Source organism: Rhinoderma darwinii, chromosome 4 (genome assembly GCF_050947455.1).
Source record: "Rhinoderma darwinii isolate aRhiDar2 chromosome 4, aRhiDar2.hap1, whole genome shotgun sequence".
Classification (NCBI taxonomy): Eukaryota; Metazoa; Chordata; class Amphibia; order Anura; family Rhinodermatidae; genus Rhinoderma; species Rhinoderma darwinii.
In genome coordinates, this window is record NC_134690.1 from 279,809,207 (window position 1) to 279,827,899 (window position 18,693).

Sequence of the window (18,693 nt, forward strand, 5' to 3'; positions counted from 1 at the left end):
CCCAAGCAGAGTCTTAGGGAGGCCTCTCAGGTTTCTTCTAGCAGTGCCGCATGCCGCAGGACTTCTGGAAGCGAGGCAGTTGAAGAGTGGGACGCTGGTATAAAAATTATTCAGGTAGAGGTGGTGACCCTGGTCCAGCAGTGGGTGCACCAAATCCCACACAATTTTTGTATTAACTCCCAGTAAGGGGGGGCTTTCTGTGGGCTGAGTACTGGTGTTCTTCCCTTTATATATCCTAAATTTGTAGGTATACCCTGATGCACTCTCGCACAGCTTATACATCTTCACGCCATACCTTGCCCTCTTACCCGGCAGGTACACGCGGAATTGAAGCCTCCCTTTCAAATGTACCAGGGATTCATCTATAGAAATACACTTCTCGGGGGTGAATGCTGGGAAAACCGGGCACTGAAATGGTCTAATAGGGGTCTCCGTTTATACAAACGGTCAAAACTGGGGTCATCTCGGGGTGGGCACGGCTCATTATGAGTATAATGTAAGAAGCGAAGTATTGCCTCATTTTTATTTTATTTTTTAGGTTACATTTCAGTTCTGAAGTTGCTTTGAGGGGCCCATATATTAGACACCCTTATCAAACACCCCATTTCAGAAACTAGACCCCTCAAAGTATTCACAACAGCATTTAAAAAGTTTATTAACCCTTTAGGTGTTTCACAGGAATTTAGAGCAAAGTAGAGGTGACATTTAATTAATTTAATTTAATTTATTAGGCACCATGTCCGGTTTGAAGAGGTCTTGTGGTGCTAAAACAGTGGAAACCCCCCAAAAGTGACCCCTTTTTGGAAACTAGAGACCTTGAGGAATCCATTGTAGTTTTCTTGGGGTGCATGCGACTTTTTGATCAGTTTTTATTCTAATTTTAGGTGGCGTGGTGACTAAAAAAACAGCAATTTTACTATTGTTTTTTATTCAATTTTTTTTTACAGCGTTCACCGTGCGCTATAAATGACATATTCACTTTATTCTGCGGGGCGATACGATTACGGCGATACCAGATGTTTATAGTTTTATTTTATGTCTTATGGCGTTTGCACAATAAAATACATTTTGTAAAATATAATTTCTTTTTTGTGTTACCTTATTCTAAGAGCCATAACTGTTTTATTTTTCCATCAGGAAAGTCGTGTGAGGACTTATTTTTTGCGTAACGAACTGTAGTTTCGATCAGTACCATTTTTAGGTAAATGCGACTTTTTGATCTCTTTTTATTCCATTTTTTGGGAGGTGAAGTGACAAAACAATTGTGATTGTGGTACGGTTTATTATTATTTTCTCTTACGGCGTTCACCGCGCGGGATAAATAACGACATCGTTTTGTAGTTCAGGACGTTACGGACGCGGCGATACCAATTATGTATAGTTTATTTGTTTATTTATATATTTTTATTAATAATAAAGGACTGATAATGGAAAAAGGGGGACTTTTACTTTTATTACTTTTAAATCTTTTATTTTCTTATTTTTACACAACTTTTTTTTACTTTTTCACACTTTTTTTACTTTGTCCCACTAGGGGACATGAGGGCAGGAGGCTCTGATCGCTATTCTAATACACTGCACTACATACGTAGTGCAGTGAATTAGAGCTGTCAGCTGTTCGCTGACAGCAAGCATAGTGGGTCCTGATTTTGTCGGGACCCACTAGGCTTCCGTCGATGGTGTAGCCAGAGTCCATTGTTAGGATTCTGGTTGCCATAGTAGCCATCACGGCCCGCTATCGTGTAGCAGGCCGGCGATGGCAGCTTAACCCCTAAGAAGCCGCGATCGCTATTGAACGCGGCTTCTAAGGGGTTAATCGGCGGGGACCACCGCGATCGGTCCCTGCACACTAAGCTGTGATAGCCTGCTGTCGGAAACAGCAGGTAACACAGCTCAAACACGCGCCGGGATTAAATGGCGCCGTGTTTACTCAGGTCAGTACTATTACTGACCTGAGCGCGAACGATGTACTTAGCGCGACGTAATAGTACTGACCTGAGCACGAAGGGGTTAATCCTTATGAAAACAATTGGTTTTGCGCAGAAATACCACAAATGTATCATTCAATTTATATCTCCTATAAAATGACACAAAACCAGATATAAAAAAATAAAATAAATACAAGCATTTGTGAATGAGAATATTATATGTATGATATTTCAGAGTTATTTTAAAAAGGTGTGACCAGTGCTTGACATATCTACTAATTTGGCCTCAACTTGCCGCAATGAGTTGTCTGGGATTAGGAAAGGTCATTGATGCATTCCCTGTGTGAGCTACAGCATATATTAAAAATCCCATGATCTTGATATATACTATATGGCCAAAAGAATGTGAACACTTGACCATCACACTTAAATTAGCTTGTTGGATATTCCATTCCAAAATCATGGGTGTTAATATGTAGTTGGGCATCCTTTTGCAACTATAACAACCTTCACTCTTCTCGCAAGGCTTTCCACAAGATTTTGGAGTGTGTCAGTGGGAATTTGCGCCTATTCACAAAAAAGAGTGTTTGTGAGGTCAGGCACTGATGTTGAACGAGATCTGTCTCACAATCAGCGTTCCAATTCATCTCAATAGGGTTGAGGTCAGGGCTCTGTGCAGGTGTCTCGAGTTCCTTCATACTAAACCTGTCACACCAGGGCCGGTTTTTAGACAAAGTTTGGCCCTGGGCAAAGTTAAAAGTGGGGCCCCAAATGCTGAATTGCTGTATCAATAATGCAGTCAATTCAGAAGGCGATGTGCAGAGAACTGCATCACTGATTTCTAGTGCGTCTAGGAGTGTTGCAAGCCCCAAAGTATATGTTTCCCCTCACACACAAAAAAAATTCTATATGCATATACAGTTTTTAAATCCTACCACTATACCAAATTAAATATTACCTACATACTGTTACTGAATACAACTCACTATTATAAGACCAATATTACCAATAATAACAAAATATAAGGTCCAAATAATACTGCCACACTATAACCACATAGTGACTAAATAATACCACCATACTGTTACTGAATATTGCTGCCACACCATGACCACAGTGACTGAATAATACCTCCACACCATAACCACATAGTGACTTAATAATACTCCCATACTGTTACTGAATAATACTGCCACACCATAACCCCATAGTGACTGTATAATACCGCCATGCTGTTACTGAATAATACCGCCACACTATAACCACATAGTGACTGAATAATGCCCCCATATTGTTACTGAATAATACCACCACACCATAACCACATAGTGACTAAGTAATTCCCCCATATTGTTACTAAATAATAATGACACACCATAACCATATAGTGACTGAATAATACCCAATACTGTTACTGAACAATACCGCCACAATATGCCAGTTATATACAGGAGCTCTGCAGACTATATAAGTGATTACAGCATATCCAGTGACTCACAGGTCATATATTTTCTCTGATTAGAGTCATTCACTTTCCCTTTTATTCTCCATATGGCCCAGACCACTGTGATGACTTATTTCAGCCACGACTCATCCCTGCAGAATTCGACACACAGACATGTTGGTTTCTTGCTTTTCCAGCATCCCCCCCCTTCACCCCATCCTCTAAACAAACCTGTAATCCACAGTGCCCCAGATGGTAATAATGATCCCTTAGTGCCCCCAAAAATAGAATTAAAAAAAGGTTCTTACATAGTCCCGTTCCCATGATGGATGGAGCTGCTCCACACAGCCTCCACACGAGACTCTTGTGTAGGCCAGCGTGATCCAGTGACATCATCACGTGGGCCTGCACAGGGATTCTGTCCAAGCGTCTTATAGGCTGCAGGCTAAAGTGGCCTGCAGCCTATAGTATTCAATTGTATCTGCATCCTGAGGACGCAGAGACAATTGAATGTGGGAGTCGCTAGCAGCGGCCCCCCCCCAGTGCTAGTGACGCTATCGAGCAAAAGGGGGTTTGTGCTGCCCGGCCCATAAATGTTATGTGTCGGATGAAGCGGCCCCCCTCATGACGCGGGTCCTGTAGCAGCCGCTATGGCTGCTATAGTGGCAGGGAGCCTTGGAAGTATGGGGGCCCTGAGCATTTGCCCAGTTTGCCCCCCCCCCCCATGCCGGCCATGCGTCACACCTTGTCTTTATGTTCATGCTCGAAAACCCTCCAATGTAGCCAAATTAAAACGATTCTGCAAAGACGAGTGGGACAAAATTCCTCCACAGCGATGTAAAAGACTCCTTACAAATCGCAAATGTTTGATTGCAGTTATTACTGCCAAGGGTGACACAACCAGTTATTAGGTTGAAGGGGAGGGGGATTACTTTTTGCACATGGGTGATAAAGGTTTTGAATAAATCTTTATCCTCAATAAATGGAATGATCACTTAAAAGCTGCATTTGTGTTTACTCGTGTTATCGTTATTATATATTACAATTATCTGTATGATCTGAACCATTTAAATGTGACACATTAGCAAAAATAGAAGAAATCGGGTGAAGGGCAAATAATTTTTCACAGCACTGTTTATGTGTGTATATATATATTGTATATATTATAACTTTGTAAATTTAATTTCACAAATATTAGGTGTATTTATACAGGTTTGCAGTATGAACACTTTCACTTTGTTGCAGATGCTTTGAATATCCGTAATCGGCAAGTAATATGCACCACCCTCAAAGTTCTCCAGCACCTGGTTGTCTCTGCTGAAATGGTGGGTGAAGCTCTTGTACCCTACTACCGTCAGATTCTTCCAATTCTCAATATCTTCAAAAACATAAACGGTAGGTCTTCCTTTTTACATTCATAGTTAATGTTCACAAGCTTCAGCAAAAACGTGTCTAAATACAGAACGGATGTCTCTCATGAATGCTTTTTATTTTTATTTTTTAACAAAACCTTAACTGTACATTATCTTGTAAATTGATTCAATTTATTTTAGAGTAAAAGGAATCATGGGGTATGGTAACCGTGTATAGATAAAATATTTTCACATATTAATCCAAATCCATTTGGAGATCAGCTACCACATTTCCCAGTGCTGGGATGTAATAAAATTACTTTTTTTTTTTCACGTACAGCTTATTAAACAAAGTACAGAAGCACTGGAGCCATTGTATAATCTTCTAATAATTACGTTTTTATGTTCTGTAGCTGGCTTTTGACAAGATGAGGGCATTTTGTTGTCAGTTTGTGTGTTATAAACATGAGCTTATAATTTGGATGGACTCTTAAAACAACCAAATTCCAATTGACAGCCATTGTTACTGGTTCATTTGATTCATAGCGAGACTTAAGTGATAATAGCAGTTTCTTTATTTCTGTAACAAAGAAAAGTTGTTACTTTAACTGTATTAACAGCTCAGTATTCAGCATTCTATTTAGCACACAGTCACCATGGATTCTCTTTCCGAAACTTCTGATAGAATCAATTACTGCTAATTTAACTGTTCACTTTCTTCTGTGTGATGTAATACATGTATAATGGAAGGCAATTTCTTATATAATAATCCACCAATCTGTCTCCCTATTGTAAGTGGGAAAAAAGTCTTTATCGAAAAGTGAGCTTTAGGCTTGATTGTACCATATTAACCAGGACATGTTTCCTCCGGTAGCATCTCGACTGATTGTACTTAAATGAGACCTCCAGCTAGAATTGATAAATGATCCAATTTGTGCTATATATCTAATAGTCAATGGATATCATTGTCGTGTAGTTACAGTTTTTCATTATGAGTAGACTATTATTAATTCTATCTGGGGGAAAGAAATGTTGATGTTGTGCCTAGACATCATAAATAAGTTAAGGTGGCCTTTGTCTGATCTAATCTAAATTTGGTGGTGAAAAAGCAGCAGCCGCTCATCTCCCCTGTCTATTGGATCAACCAACGTCTTCTTTCAGTGGAGAAATCAGTCATGTTGCCTGTTGCCTGAAAAACCTTTAGGCCAACAATTATTGAATGTCTATGGCCAGTTTGAGGTATAGCTTGGCTATTGCAGACATTTCCTTTATGGACATTTAGAATTCTCCCGGTTGCAACACATTTCTACAGATACAGTTGCAGTCTGTAGTCTGTTGCTAGGAAGCAAGAGAGAGTAACTATGAGAAATGTTTGTACTGAAAATCTCTGAAGGAATGGAAAATTTAAAATCTTTCCAGCAATATGGCGCACAGTGACAGAATAGAGACAAACAAATAAGTAAGGATATGGCCATGGAAACCAGCACGAGGAATATTAGTTCCTACTGTATGGGTGCCATTTTGTTGGCTAGTACTCAGTCTTATCAGAATAATTTGCAGGTCACTAGTGTTTAGTGCCCCAAATTTTAATTTGTACCTGCATATTGGTTTCTATTTTTCACAAATCATATAACCAAGAATGAATCAAAATCACTATCCAGCCATAAATAGAAACCGTAGTTTTGGCTGAAAGTTTATATATCATGTCCTCTGCTTGCAATACTTACGGGGAAGTCGCCAGGTATCTGACTTTTAAATAACCTTTACTGCATAGCTTAAAAAAGGGGGACACTGTGTAGATAAGATTAGTAGGGGTTGAAGGATCGTAACTGTTATTTCCTTTTGATTGCATTTGGCTATAAAATTATTTTATGCTAAAATATGTTACATTATAGAGCTACCGACTAATAATACCATCCAGAAAGTAGCTATTTGTGTATTCAATGTTCTCAACACTTTGAAGAGTACTAGGACTTGTTTTGTTTAGGAAAATGATTATGGTCCTCGAAGTGGAACCTTTATCAATAATAACTCAATTGTGTTCCAAGACATACCCCTTTAAGTGGGTATATTCATCATGATATAAAACAATGAAGAGTGCTTGGAAATCTGAAATCGGCAGTAAAAAAAAATAAACCGCCTTAGCAGACTGAGCTACTTTATAAATGGTAAACTGTACTTGTATCTACAAGATAAACAGTATCTCCATAAAATAGGCATTGGCTCTCGCCTGCCTGATTGAGATCACCCTTAAAATCTGTCTGCTACCATCATATAACCAGTGTGAGATACTGTATCTATTTTCTACTGCACTGATATATATATTTACATGTGGGATATTGCAGAGAAATGAAAGGATACCGCTGATCCACTGCCTCTATATCTGTTGTAGACTCTTATCTGCCCTTATTTTGTCTGAGAGAGAAAATGTAAAAAAAATAAAATCATAAAATGGAAAGATGCAGGCGCTTTAAACTCCTTTTGATTGTAACAGTACATCATTTGAAATGCACTGAGGAAGTCGCTTTGATTGCTGAATATGTGTCATAATTTACAAGTATCCAGATGTTCGAGTCGTGGATCATTTCTAACCTGCTATATATTCATCTTCGTGCACCCTCTTACATGTGTTTTGCTAATAATACGGCTCTGTTCCCGCTTCCATAAAGCCGCATTTCCACTGCTTACACACTACGGCTGTCTTTTTCCTTCTTTTTTTGTATACGGCTCTTATCTTGCTCGGATGTTTACTTCTAATCCCTTCGATAATCATGTTTGTATATGTATATTGTACAGCGTTGTGGACCTTGACAACAAAGCTGTCAAAGTACAATAACGGGATTGAATGATGCCTCAGTGTCCTGGATCAAAAATATAATTTCGAAAAATTCATACTTCAAAGAGCAGAATTCTATTGACTAGTCGCACTAAAAGTGAATGGTGCTACTTTGCAAGGAGCGAGAGTGCTTCTTAATGAGTGAAATTCAACAGTATGGGCTATTGCTGTATAATAAGAAAGTTATAATCTATTATTTGTATAAAGCTGTATATGAGAAGGAGCTTTCTATCCACTTTATCCATGCTCCCTGTTTCACTGTGTATCAATATCTAGCGTCAACTTCCCACAGAGGCATTGCCACTTTTCATAAATGTTTGATGAGATTCAGGGAAAAAGAACAGTGATGTGAGCAGAAAAAGGTTAGTATTGTGAATGGTAATAACACTGGCTGCCGTTCTGATTGTAAATGCCATCTACACTATCAACTCATTGAACCGCTAATATTAACATGTTCAAGAGAGTGCACTCTACCGCTTTACTGTTTTTGCCGTATATTATTTAATTAAAATTAGAATTTTACAATGCAGCTTTTCGCTACTTTCTCGCAAGCAAATTGTCAGTTATGGAATTGCCTCATTAAATGTTCTTAACGACTAAACTTCATTTCAGCACTGATATAAAAAAAAAGAGGTATTTGGAATTATAGCTCTTGTACATTCTGTGATCTTGGCATTTCTAATGATCAACAAAGGCCTAGAGATTTCTTGATAATGTTGTTATTGATGTGTTTGTGTAAGATAGTCTGCAATATTTGTCTCCTGTGTACATAATTACAACCAGCAGCCTAATCTGCCAGGTAATGAACAAAAAAAGCCTCGTCTAATGATGATGATTCAGTGAGTTACATCCAAATATCAAACCGATCATCTGGCAAGACAAATCTCACCTACGTCCCTGCTGCAGACACAGCTCTTGGTGTTTGTTCTTGGTAATTGTATGATTTTATGACAGCATGTTGTATGTGTGCGTACAATATAATACAATATCGTACATATACATATATATATATATATATATATATTTATTTATTTATTGATAACATGTTGTACAACACTTGTATGTATTGTTGTGGGGGCTGGTGTTGACTCCTGCTGGTAACTCAGGGTTAAGACTGGATTAACATAAGGCATGTGATGTATCATGGAAAAATACAGGAAAAACAACACAATGTAGAACTATATAATATAAGGACACTATTGTATTTTGGACCCAAATCATTCTTTATCACTTTTAACACTTTTCCATGGGAAACATTAAAGAGGCTCTGTCACCACATTATAAGTGCCCTATCTCCTACATAGTCTGATCGGCGCTGTAATGTACCAACTGGGTGTTGTACAGAGGAGTGTATCAGTGACTAATCAGTGTCCTACACTTCCCATTGTTCTACACTTCCCATTGTTCCAGCCCAGATTCTTTCACTGCACAATCACACTGTGCTGTGGATCATGCTGGGCTGGAACAATGAGAAGTGCAGGACGCTGATTGGTCAGCGTCATACACTCCTCTGTACAACACCCAGTTGGTAAAAAGTAAAAACACACCCAGTTGTCCATTGAGAAACTCATTAGCATAAATCTAAACTAGCTCATAACTTGCTCAAAAATGATCGTTTTTCAAAATAAAAACCACTGCTGTTATCTACATTACAGCGCCGATCAGATTATATAGGAGATAGTCAAGTTATAATCTGGTGACAGAGCCTCTTTAAACCATTTCCAAGTATATTTTTTAGCATGAAATTTATTAAGACTGGCGTTTCATACATAAAATGCACACTGTAGAACATGCCTCTTCATTAACCCTTTCATGAGAAAGGGTCGTTCATGCCCCTGTGTCCAGGTCAAATTTTCCATTTCTGTTATGCACGATGATATCTTTGCAACCTCTTTGAATATCACAACTATTTTTATTTTTATTTATTTTTTACAAGACTTCTGGGGCTTTAATTTTCTAGATTACTTTAATTAATTTCATGTTTTGAATTTTTATTATGAGCAGACAAATCACAAAAAATAGCACCACCCCCTGTGTAAATAGCACAGCCCCCTGTAGATAGCATCATCCTCACCTGTAGATAGCACCCCCCAAGTAGATAGCCCCGGACCCTGCCCCTTGTAGAGAGCACCACTTTTGCTCCCTCTTAGAGTGGAGTTCACAGTCAGAGCGTTTTGGCTGGGTATTCCTCTGCTAGAGGGAGCCCATGACGTCACTGTCCATATATGAGATGTCAGGGGCTCCCCCTAGGAGCGTAATCCCCCGCCAGAGCGATTTGATCGGAGATTTCGCTTCAAGAGGGAGCTTAGGTGGCGCTATCCACAGGGGTGGTGATGCTACCTACATGGGGTGGTGCTATCTACAGGAGGGGTGACGCTATATGCAGGGGGTGGCACTATCTAAAGGGGGATGGAGCTATCTACAGGGGGGATGAAGAGACAATGGGGGCTCCCTCTAGGAGCAAAATCCCTGGCCGGGGATTCCACTCCTAGAGGGAGTTTTGGTGAAGCTATCTACTGGGGCGTTTGTGCTATCTACAGGGGAGTTGTGTATGCGCTATCTACAGGGGGGGGTGTATTCCGGGACTCAAAACTATGGTAGACATGAAAGTGCAGCATTGAACTAATTAAACCCCGTTCCAGGCTGCCTACGTTTATATACTTGACAACAGCACGAGGCATCGGCAGTTGGAACGTATATAGCCATATGGCTGTCATGAAGGGGTTCATTTGGCGCATCTTTGCCTGTCTGTGCGCAAGAAAAATCAAATCTATTCCCTTACTTTTCTCGCCACTTTTCAAAAGAAGCGTGAAATGGCAAAATGTGATTATTGTGCAAATATGGTGTGCGCCGTAGTTTGCGACTTTTTAACGTCCCCCTAAAATTCCCCACTTAGTTTCATGCTACACAAAAAAAAAAAAACACTATACAATGTGCAATGTCAGGCCAGGATCACACATTCTGGTTCCAGTAAAGTTTGACATTCTCATATTTATCATAAAGTTTGACATTCTCATAAAGGAAAGCACTAATCTCCAGCCGTGATATATGAACCTGACATTAGGCCTCTGTATCTACGTTTATGGCCATATGGTTTTGACATGTGGGTTTTAAAATTTTATATGAAAAGACATATACCGTACTCTACTGTATGTAGAAAATAAGTGCATCTGTATAGCATGCAACTGCTTACCATTGCCATTGACTTTCATTCTGAAAAAAATAAAGCTTAAACATGGCATATGCTTTTTGGGTATGTTACAATATACGCTTAGATAACTACAGTAAATGTGTTGTAAAAGTTGCCTTAAATAATCCCTTTTTGGTAAAGTTGCCTTTGGACAATACCTTTTTGTTAAACGGCCCTCTAATAAGCTTATCACAGGGAGTCCCATATGCTGTTATCTGCATTGGAAATGAAGCAATACATGGTGCCCATTGAAATCAATAGATTGCCTGTATAAAGCATCGATGTACCAGGTAATCCAGAGAGAAATGGTTTCTGTAGCCGCTCCCTGCTCTGGCAAATTGGTGGAGGTCCCAAAAGAGGGACTCCGCTCTTTTAATTCAGAAAATATGTTTACTGAAACTGTCTTTCTAAACCAAACAACCCTTGTAATGTATTTTGTTTGCCATAGTGGATGCATTTCTCAGCCACATTTAACACACATATGGCCCAGTAGCTTTCGTTTTTAAATCACTTTGGTGGAGAATTTAAAAAAAAATACCTAGTGTTATACTTCTGCGTATATTTATGAATGCCTATTGCAATGCAATTATAGCTGGTTTATTTACTACTTTATTATTTTATATTCTATTTAGTGACCAGAAGAATTGTGTGTGAATATAATTTGATTATTATTCAATGTATTTATTAGAATGTATTGGATATAGTGAGGCAAAGTATCTACTCTTCTCCAATTAGCTTCCTACTATAGCAACAACCAACTGCTCTCTCGTCCGAAGATTGACACATTCTATTTTTAGTGCCAGCGTCTATTACTTCTTCCATCCATTGCCCTGTATTATGTTTGTGTGTGTTTAGATTGTGTGTGAGAACATATAAACTATATTAATGAGCTGTTTGGGGGCACTAGGCAACTGTGAATGATCTCTATGCACAGCACAATACTATGCGGTATCCTGCAGAGATGGTTCAGGTAGCAGCTAAAGGACCATTCTGAGGGTATGAACGCAATTGGTTGTTTTATTGGAGTGGAGTTATTTTGCAGATTAAGTTAAAGAAATATTCTTTTAATATATTATGTATAATATATATATATATTATGTATAATCTATATATATATACTCCTCTTATTAAACCAGATAATCAGCTTTTGCAGCGTGTAGAGTGACCATAAGTCAACAGTCAGATTCATATACAAATGTTATGAAAATGAAGACACTGCTACTGGTTGGTATTGATAAGTTTGGTTGCCAAAGAGTCATAGGGGTGACCTAATAATGTACATAGAGGAAGAGTGGGTCTCACAGCAGAAAATAAAATGAAAACACCCTTCAAATTGATGGTTCATGCTGCCCTCCCCATCCTGACTCAGGAGTCCTGATACTTGTTTAGTCCTTGGGTTGTTGCCTAGCCTGAGTTGGATCCATTATGCATACCACCCAACTTTTGAATTTGGAAAAGAGGGACATTTTAAGCCACGCCCCAACCACGCCCAATATCCTGCATAAACACATCAAATCACGGCCAGATCCTTCTGCAAATAACATGCGCACATTCTCACTGTGGATCTCTGGACTGTCTGGATATCACAGATATTATGGATCCGGTTATGTCGTCTTTATGTTAGTTTTCCTGACTTGGGTATAACATTTGCTCATCACGGCAGCAGCTGCAGGACAAACTAAAAGGCTGAGAACAATGAAAGTCAAGAGGGAGACCCTGTGGTTGATGACTTTTCAATTGACAGGTAGCAGAGTTACATGACGGGGATTTTTTTTTCCAGTTGTGTAACTCTGCTACCGGTCAATGGAAAAATCATCCACCAGAGCCCCCTTGTAGATACAGCACCCCTGTACATAGCGCCAGACACAGCCCCCCTGTAGATAGCTCCACACACAGCCCCCTGTAGATAGCTCCAGATACAGCCCCCTGTAGATAGCGCCACACACAGCCCCCCCTGTAGATAGCTCCAGACACAGCCCCCTGTAGATAGCGACACACACAGCCCCCTGGTAGATAGCTCCAGATACAGCCCCCCTGTAGATAGCTCCAGACACAGCCCCCCTGTACATAGCGTCAGATACAGCCCCCTGTAGATAGCGCCACACACAGCCCCCCTGTAGATAGCGCCAGACACAGCCCCCTGTATATAGCACTAGATACAGCCACCTGTACATAGCGCCAGATACAGCCCCCCTGTAGATAGCTCCACCCACCATCCCCTGTAGATAGCACCACACACAGCTCCCCAGTAGATAGCTCCACACACAGTCCCCCTGTAGGCGCCACATTGCCGCCAGAGCGGAGAGCGGTAGAGGTAGCCGGCCCTACTGCTGCCACTCTCCGCTCTGCTTTGACGTCACTCACCGGTGAGGTCAGATGACAGGTCAGGTGACAGGTCAGGTGACCGGACTGGTCCACTCCCGGGCTGGCATCGATCCCAGTGAGAACACCGCCGCAAGACTTCTGCCTTCTTCTGATCGCTGCTGCAGTTAGCAGCAATCAGCTGTTTTGATGCAGTGCCCAGCGGGACATTTTGCAGACCGCCCGCGACGTCGGGACAGCGGTGAGAAAGCGGGACTGGGACGGTTTGGAGGTATGCATTATGGCCTCATTGCCGTTGTGTGGGACAATTTTGCTGGTTCAGAACTGAATTCTCCCATGTTTCCTTGTCGATTCAGTGTCTGCATAGAGTTTGCTCTGGTGATTTTCATTCTGTGAAGTGAAGTTTTTACGACAGGAACTATATAGTAATCTGATATATGAAAAACAAACTGTTCCACTGCATTATGGAAGCTCAGCTAACCTGTTAGTAATAGTAATGGGTGCCGCTGCCTCCCACTCCCACTGCTGCCATATACTCACTTGTCCTTGGCGTCTTCTGGCTGGTCCTGCTCCTCTCCTCCTGTCCAAGCTGCTGGTGGCCTCCCACGTTGCCAGCTTAAATCCTGGTTCTTCTGCCACTGCTCCTGGTGTGCGTGCATGCCCTTCTCTTAAAGGGCCAGCGCGTGCCAAAATTACACCTAGCTTTCCTTGTATAAAAGGTCCCTGCTACATTGCTCTATGCCTTTAGGTTCATGCAATTAGGTTCCATACTTTACTGTAGCTTGCCAGTGGTGTACTCCTGAGACTTGTATTTTATTATCTGTTACTGACCCTGCCTGAACTTGAACTCGGCTGTCTGCCGCTTGCACTGACCACTTGCCTGTTTGCTGTGACGACCATCTGCCACCTGCCCTGACTTTTGGCTTTGCTGAATGTGAGTGAACGTCAGCCGCCTGCCCTGACATATGCTAATACCTGATTTTTCTTGCCTGTCGTTATTGTATCTCGACTCTCCACTTGAGCCGCTGCCAATGGAGACTATTCTAGGGGTAGCAACCTGGGGATACTATCGACCAAGTCCACATCTCCAACTGAAGGTTGAAGCGATTCCTTAGACTCTTCTGCCCAATTTAGCCCCATGCCAAATCCGTTGGCAACACAGTGGGTCCACACCATCCTCTGTAGACCCTGTGACAGTCACTTCTTCTATGGACTCCATGACAGCGATCTGTTTGATGACAAGCTTGTTGACTGTTTCCAGAATCAAGCTACATGACGCTAAATGCATTCTTTGATTATAATAATAATGCAGAGTTTCTTATCCTATGTAAATTATATCAATTCCTCTCCTGTTTTTTTAAAGGAAAATATGAATTATGTAGAGACTGAAAATGTGGATGTCTGATGTATGAGCTAAACGAGGCTAAATTCTCTTTGTAAATCAGATTATATTTAGCAGTACTCCATATCTGCTAAAAAAAATAAATAGACACCTTGCATTATTGTATTTTATATATTCTAAATTTTTCAGAGCATTTATATATAGAAATAGAAAACCATTATAATGTGATTTGTATATAACGTCCTAGGCTTTCAGCATCCCTAGAGGAGAATGAGTCTATTGCTTCCCAGGGTCTCTCTGCAGCATCAAGTGACAGCTGCAGGAAATTTAAAAGTGAATTGCAGATTTCTAAGTATGAAGAGGTTGAACATCCTCTCTAATTGCTCGGAGAAGGGGGCCGTGTTTCCGCACCGGGGTGTGAAAGAAAATGCTAGAGAAAGACTGAGATTCCATTGGGATGATTGCAGCCCTTATTTTTCTTTTAGTAGGACTCTGCAAAATGTTTTTGTAATGTGGCACTAAATATCTATAAGCTATGGTTTCTTTGCATACTGTGATATCTGCCAAATAAAACAGCACATAATTTAGTATTGGTTTCTTACAAGAAAATTATAGTCATTTTGGTGCGAACAGTACCACAGTGAGCTTGAAATGCTGTACGATTCGGAAACAGTAGGTGATGAGGCTGGTAGCGATCAAGGGGTTAAGCTGTAATGTGTAATTTGAACAGCATGTATAATTATCTCGAAGGAAATCAGAGTCTTCTAAGTATTGACAATGAATGAGTTTTATCGTTGAAACAATGGCAAAAAGTGCTATTTATGCAAGATAGCGCTGGAGCTTGGAAGCAAGCCACCGACTGTTTTGACCTGTCAAATCTAAATCCCTGCTAATACTGAACCTATTAGTCTTTGTATTCTGGAAGGAAAAAGCAAATGAGAGCATCTTTATAGTAAATGGAATGGTAAATAGCACCCATATTAATTTTAGCAGCACATTTGGCAATTGTGTTTTGTTTTGCTCATATATCTTGTGACATTCGCCTGCAGAAAGCATAAAGCATTTCTAAGTGGCGCTCATTACACGGGCTTGAGACTGAAAGCATGATTGGATAAAATGCAAAGTATTCTGACATGTTTTCAACTAGACGAGAACTAAAGAAATTCTCGACTACAGAGACGTTCCATGTTTCCAGGAGATTTTCTTTTTCTTTTCTTAACAGAAGCTTATCAGAATATCTCCTGTGGCTAAAGATTTGTTCTTACTGATGTTTTTCATTATTTTAGTAGAACAGTCATTATAGGGGATTAAATATAATATATTTCCTAAATCTTAAAAATGTAAATGTAACCGTGCATGTATCTATGAATGTTTAATATCACTTCATTATGATAGATCTCAGTCTCCCTAATCCAACGCTGCTAATGTACGGCATCCAGGTAAAACTAGAGAAGGTTTCGAGCTGTGGGCATCAGAAATTCATTACCTGGTATTCGTGTTGTTAGCAAAAATGTCACTACGAGTGATTCAAACGTTTATAGTCAATCAATATCATGGTAAAATATACATTATATTGCCCTGCTAACCAACCATTTAATACATTCCTGCTGTTTCAGATAGAATTTACAAACAGGCAGATCTTTCACGCAAAGCGTTTTGGTGGCGTTTTTTTGCTGAATTCTCTTGCACCTTTTCTACATCCACACCACTTTGGTTTGTGGCATTTTATAGCATGTTTTAGGTATGGCATTTTTTTCTGGCATTTTTGTCATAGGCCTCTTAATAGGACTTTAATAAGGAAAATTGCTTGTACAAAATGACAAATGAAAAAATGCCACTAAAAAGCATGTAAAAAATGCCATAAAAAACGATTTAGACTCTGGAAACGTTTTACATGCGTTTTAAACTGCTGAAAATAAGAACACTGTGTGAAGGAAGCATTAGGGTAAGTCAACATGGTGGAGATTTTGGAAGAAATTTCACCAACTGAAAATCTGTCCCAAAAATCTGTTAGGAGTTGTTCCTTCAGCAAGTGCATGGATTTCAGTAAGACCTATTCAGATAAATGGGACAGTCGCAGAAATGTTTGCAACAATTCTGTCGTGTGTGCATAAGGACAGGCGAGTCTATGGGTGCTGTATTACAGCTCCGTACAACTCAAGGGGGTTGTACAGAGTCATAATGCGGCACCTGTAGACCTCTATTGTGTCCCATTGTATGCCTCCAATTTCATACGTAGACATATAGGGTTTCTTTTGTGACAAATCCAACAGGAAAAAAATTGTGGCATATAGTTCCATAGTTAGTACGGTTGAAAAAAGACACATGTCCATCAAGTTCAACCAAGGAATGGGAAAAGGGAAGGGTAAAATTTTCACACATTGACATAGGAGCTGATGTTTTTTAGTTCTAGGAAATTATCTAAGCCTTTTTTAAAGCCATCTACTGTCCCTACTGTGTCCAGCTCCTGCGGTAGACTATTCCATAGATTCACAGGTCTGACAGTAAAGAAGGCTTGTCGCCTCTGCAGGTTGAACCTTTCTTTTTCCAGACGGAGGGAGTGCCCCCTTGTTTTTTGAGGGTGTTTCACCTGGAACAGGATTTCACCATATTTATTGTATGTGCCATTTATATATTTATATAAGTTAATGATGTCCCCCCTTAGTCGTCTCTTTTTGAGGCTAAATAGGTTTAATGAGTTTCCTCATAACTTAGATTCTCCATGCCCCTTATTAGTTGCGTTACTCTTCTTTGTATTCTTTCGAACTCCAGGGCATCCTTTCTATGAACTGGAGCCCAGAACTGAACTGCATATTCTAGATGAGGCCTCACTAATGCTTTGTAAAGTGGTAATATTATATCCCTGTCCCGCGAGTCCATGCCTCTTTTAATACACAACAATATTCTGCTGGCCTTAGAAGCAGCTGATTGACATTGCATGCTGTTATTTCGTTTACACCCAGATCCTTCTCAACAAGTGACTCTCCTAGTATAGCTCCCTCTAGGACATATCATTAATGCAGATTGTTGGTACCCAGATGCATAATTTTACATTTATCTACATTAAACCTCATTTGCCAAGTGGAAGCCTAAACACTTAGTGTGTCCAAATCAGCTTTCAATTTACGAACATCTTCTATAAACTGAACAATACTACATATCTTGGTGTCATCTGCAAAAATAGAAATAGTGCTATTAATCCCATTTTCTATATAATTAATAAATAAGTTGAATAATAGTAGTCCCAGCACGGAACCCTGGGGTACACCACTTATAACCGGTGACCATTCAGGGTAGAAATCATTGACTACAACTCTCTGGATACGGTCCTTGAGCCAATTCTCAATCCAATTACTTTCTAAACCTATAGTCTTGAATTTACCCATTAGACGTCTATGAGGGACAGTGTCAAATGTCTTTGCAAGGTCCAAAAACACCATATGCACAGCGGCCCCTCTGTCTAGGCTTCTGCTCACCTCTTCATAAAAACAAATCAGGTTGGTTTGACAACTTCTGTCCTTAGTAAAACTGTGCTACTACTTTTTGTCACATAATTCTATATATAGTCCCTCAATAGCCCCTCAAACATTTTTCCCACAATTGATGTTAAGCTAACTGGTCTATAATTACCCGGGGAAGACCTAGAGTTCTTTTTGAAAATAGGCACCACATTTGCCCTGCGCCAGTCCCTTGGCACTATGCCAGTCACTAGAGAATCTCTAAATATTATGAAGAGGGGGACATAAATAACTGAACTAAGCTCTTTAAGAACTCTAGGGTGTAAGCCACCTGCTCCCTAGGCCTTGTGCACATTTATTTTATTTAACTTAACTTGGACCATATCTACATTCAACCAATTCAGTATATTAACCCCTTTAGGACGCAGCCTGTTTTGGCCTTGTGGCACAGCCGATTTTTTCAAATCTGACATGTGTCACTTTATGTGGTAAGAACTCCGGAATGCTTTTACCTATCCAAGCGATTCTGAGATTGTTTTATCGTGACATATTGTACTTTATGATAGTGGAAAAATTTGGTCGATAAATTCAATATTTATTTGTGAAAAACACCAAAATTTAGCAAAAGTTTTCAAAAATGTGCATTTTCTACATTTAAATGTATCTGCTTGTAAAACCGATAGTAATACCACACAAAATAGTCCCTAGTTACCATTTCCCATATGTGTACTTTATATTTGCATCATTTTTTGAACATCCTTTTATTTTTCTAGGACGTTACAAGGCTTAGAACTTTAGCAGCAATTTCTCACATTTTCAAG

At 39.9% G+C, this 18,693-nt stretch overlaps 1 protein-coding gene across 2 annotated transcripts in view; it reads left to right on the forward strand.

Moving 5' to 3' along the window:
• PACRG (parkin coregulated) overlaps positions 1-18,693 on the forward strand; it is a 593,882-nt gene that overhangs the window by 353,432 nt on the left and 221,757 nt on the right. For both annotated transcript variants that reach the window (XM_075862542.1, XM_075862543.1), the window contains one exon: positions 4,618-4,767. In XM_075862542.1, the coding sequence (XP_075718657.1) occupies positions 4,618-4,767 (150 nt within the window). The remainder of the gene's footprint in view (positions 1-4,617; positions 4,768-18,693) is intronic.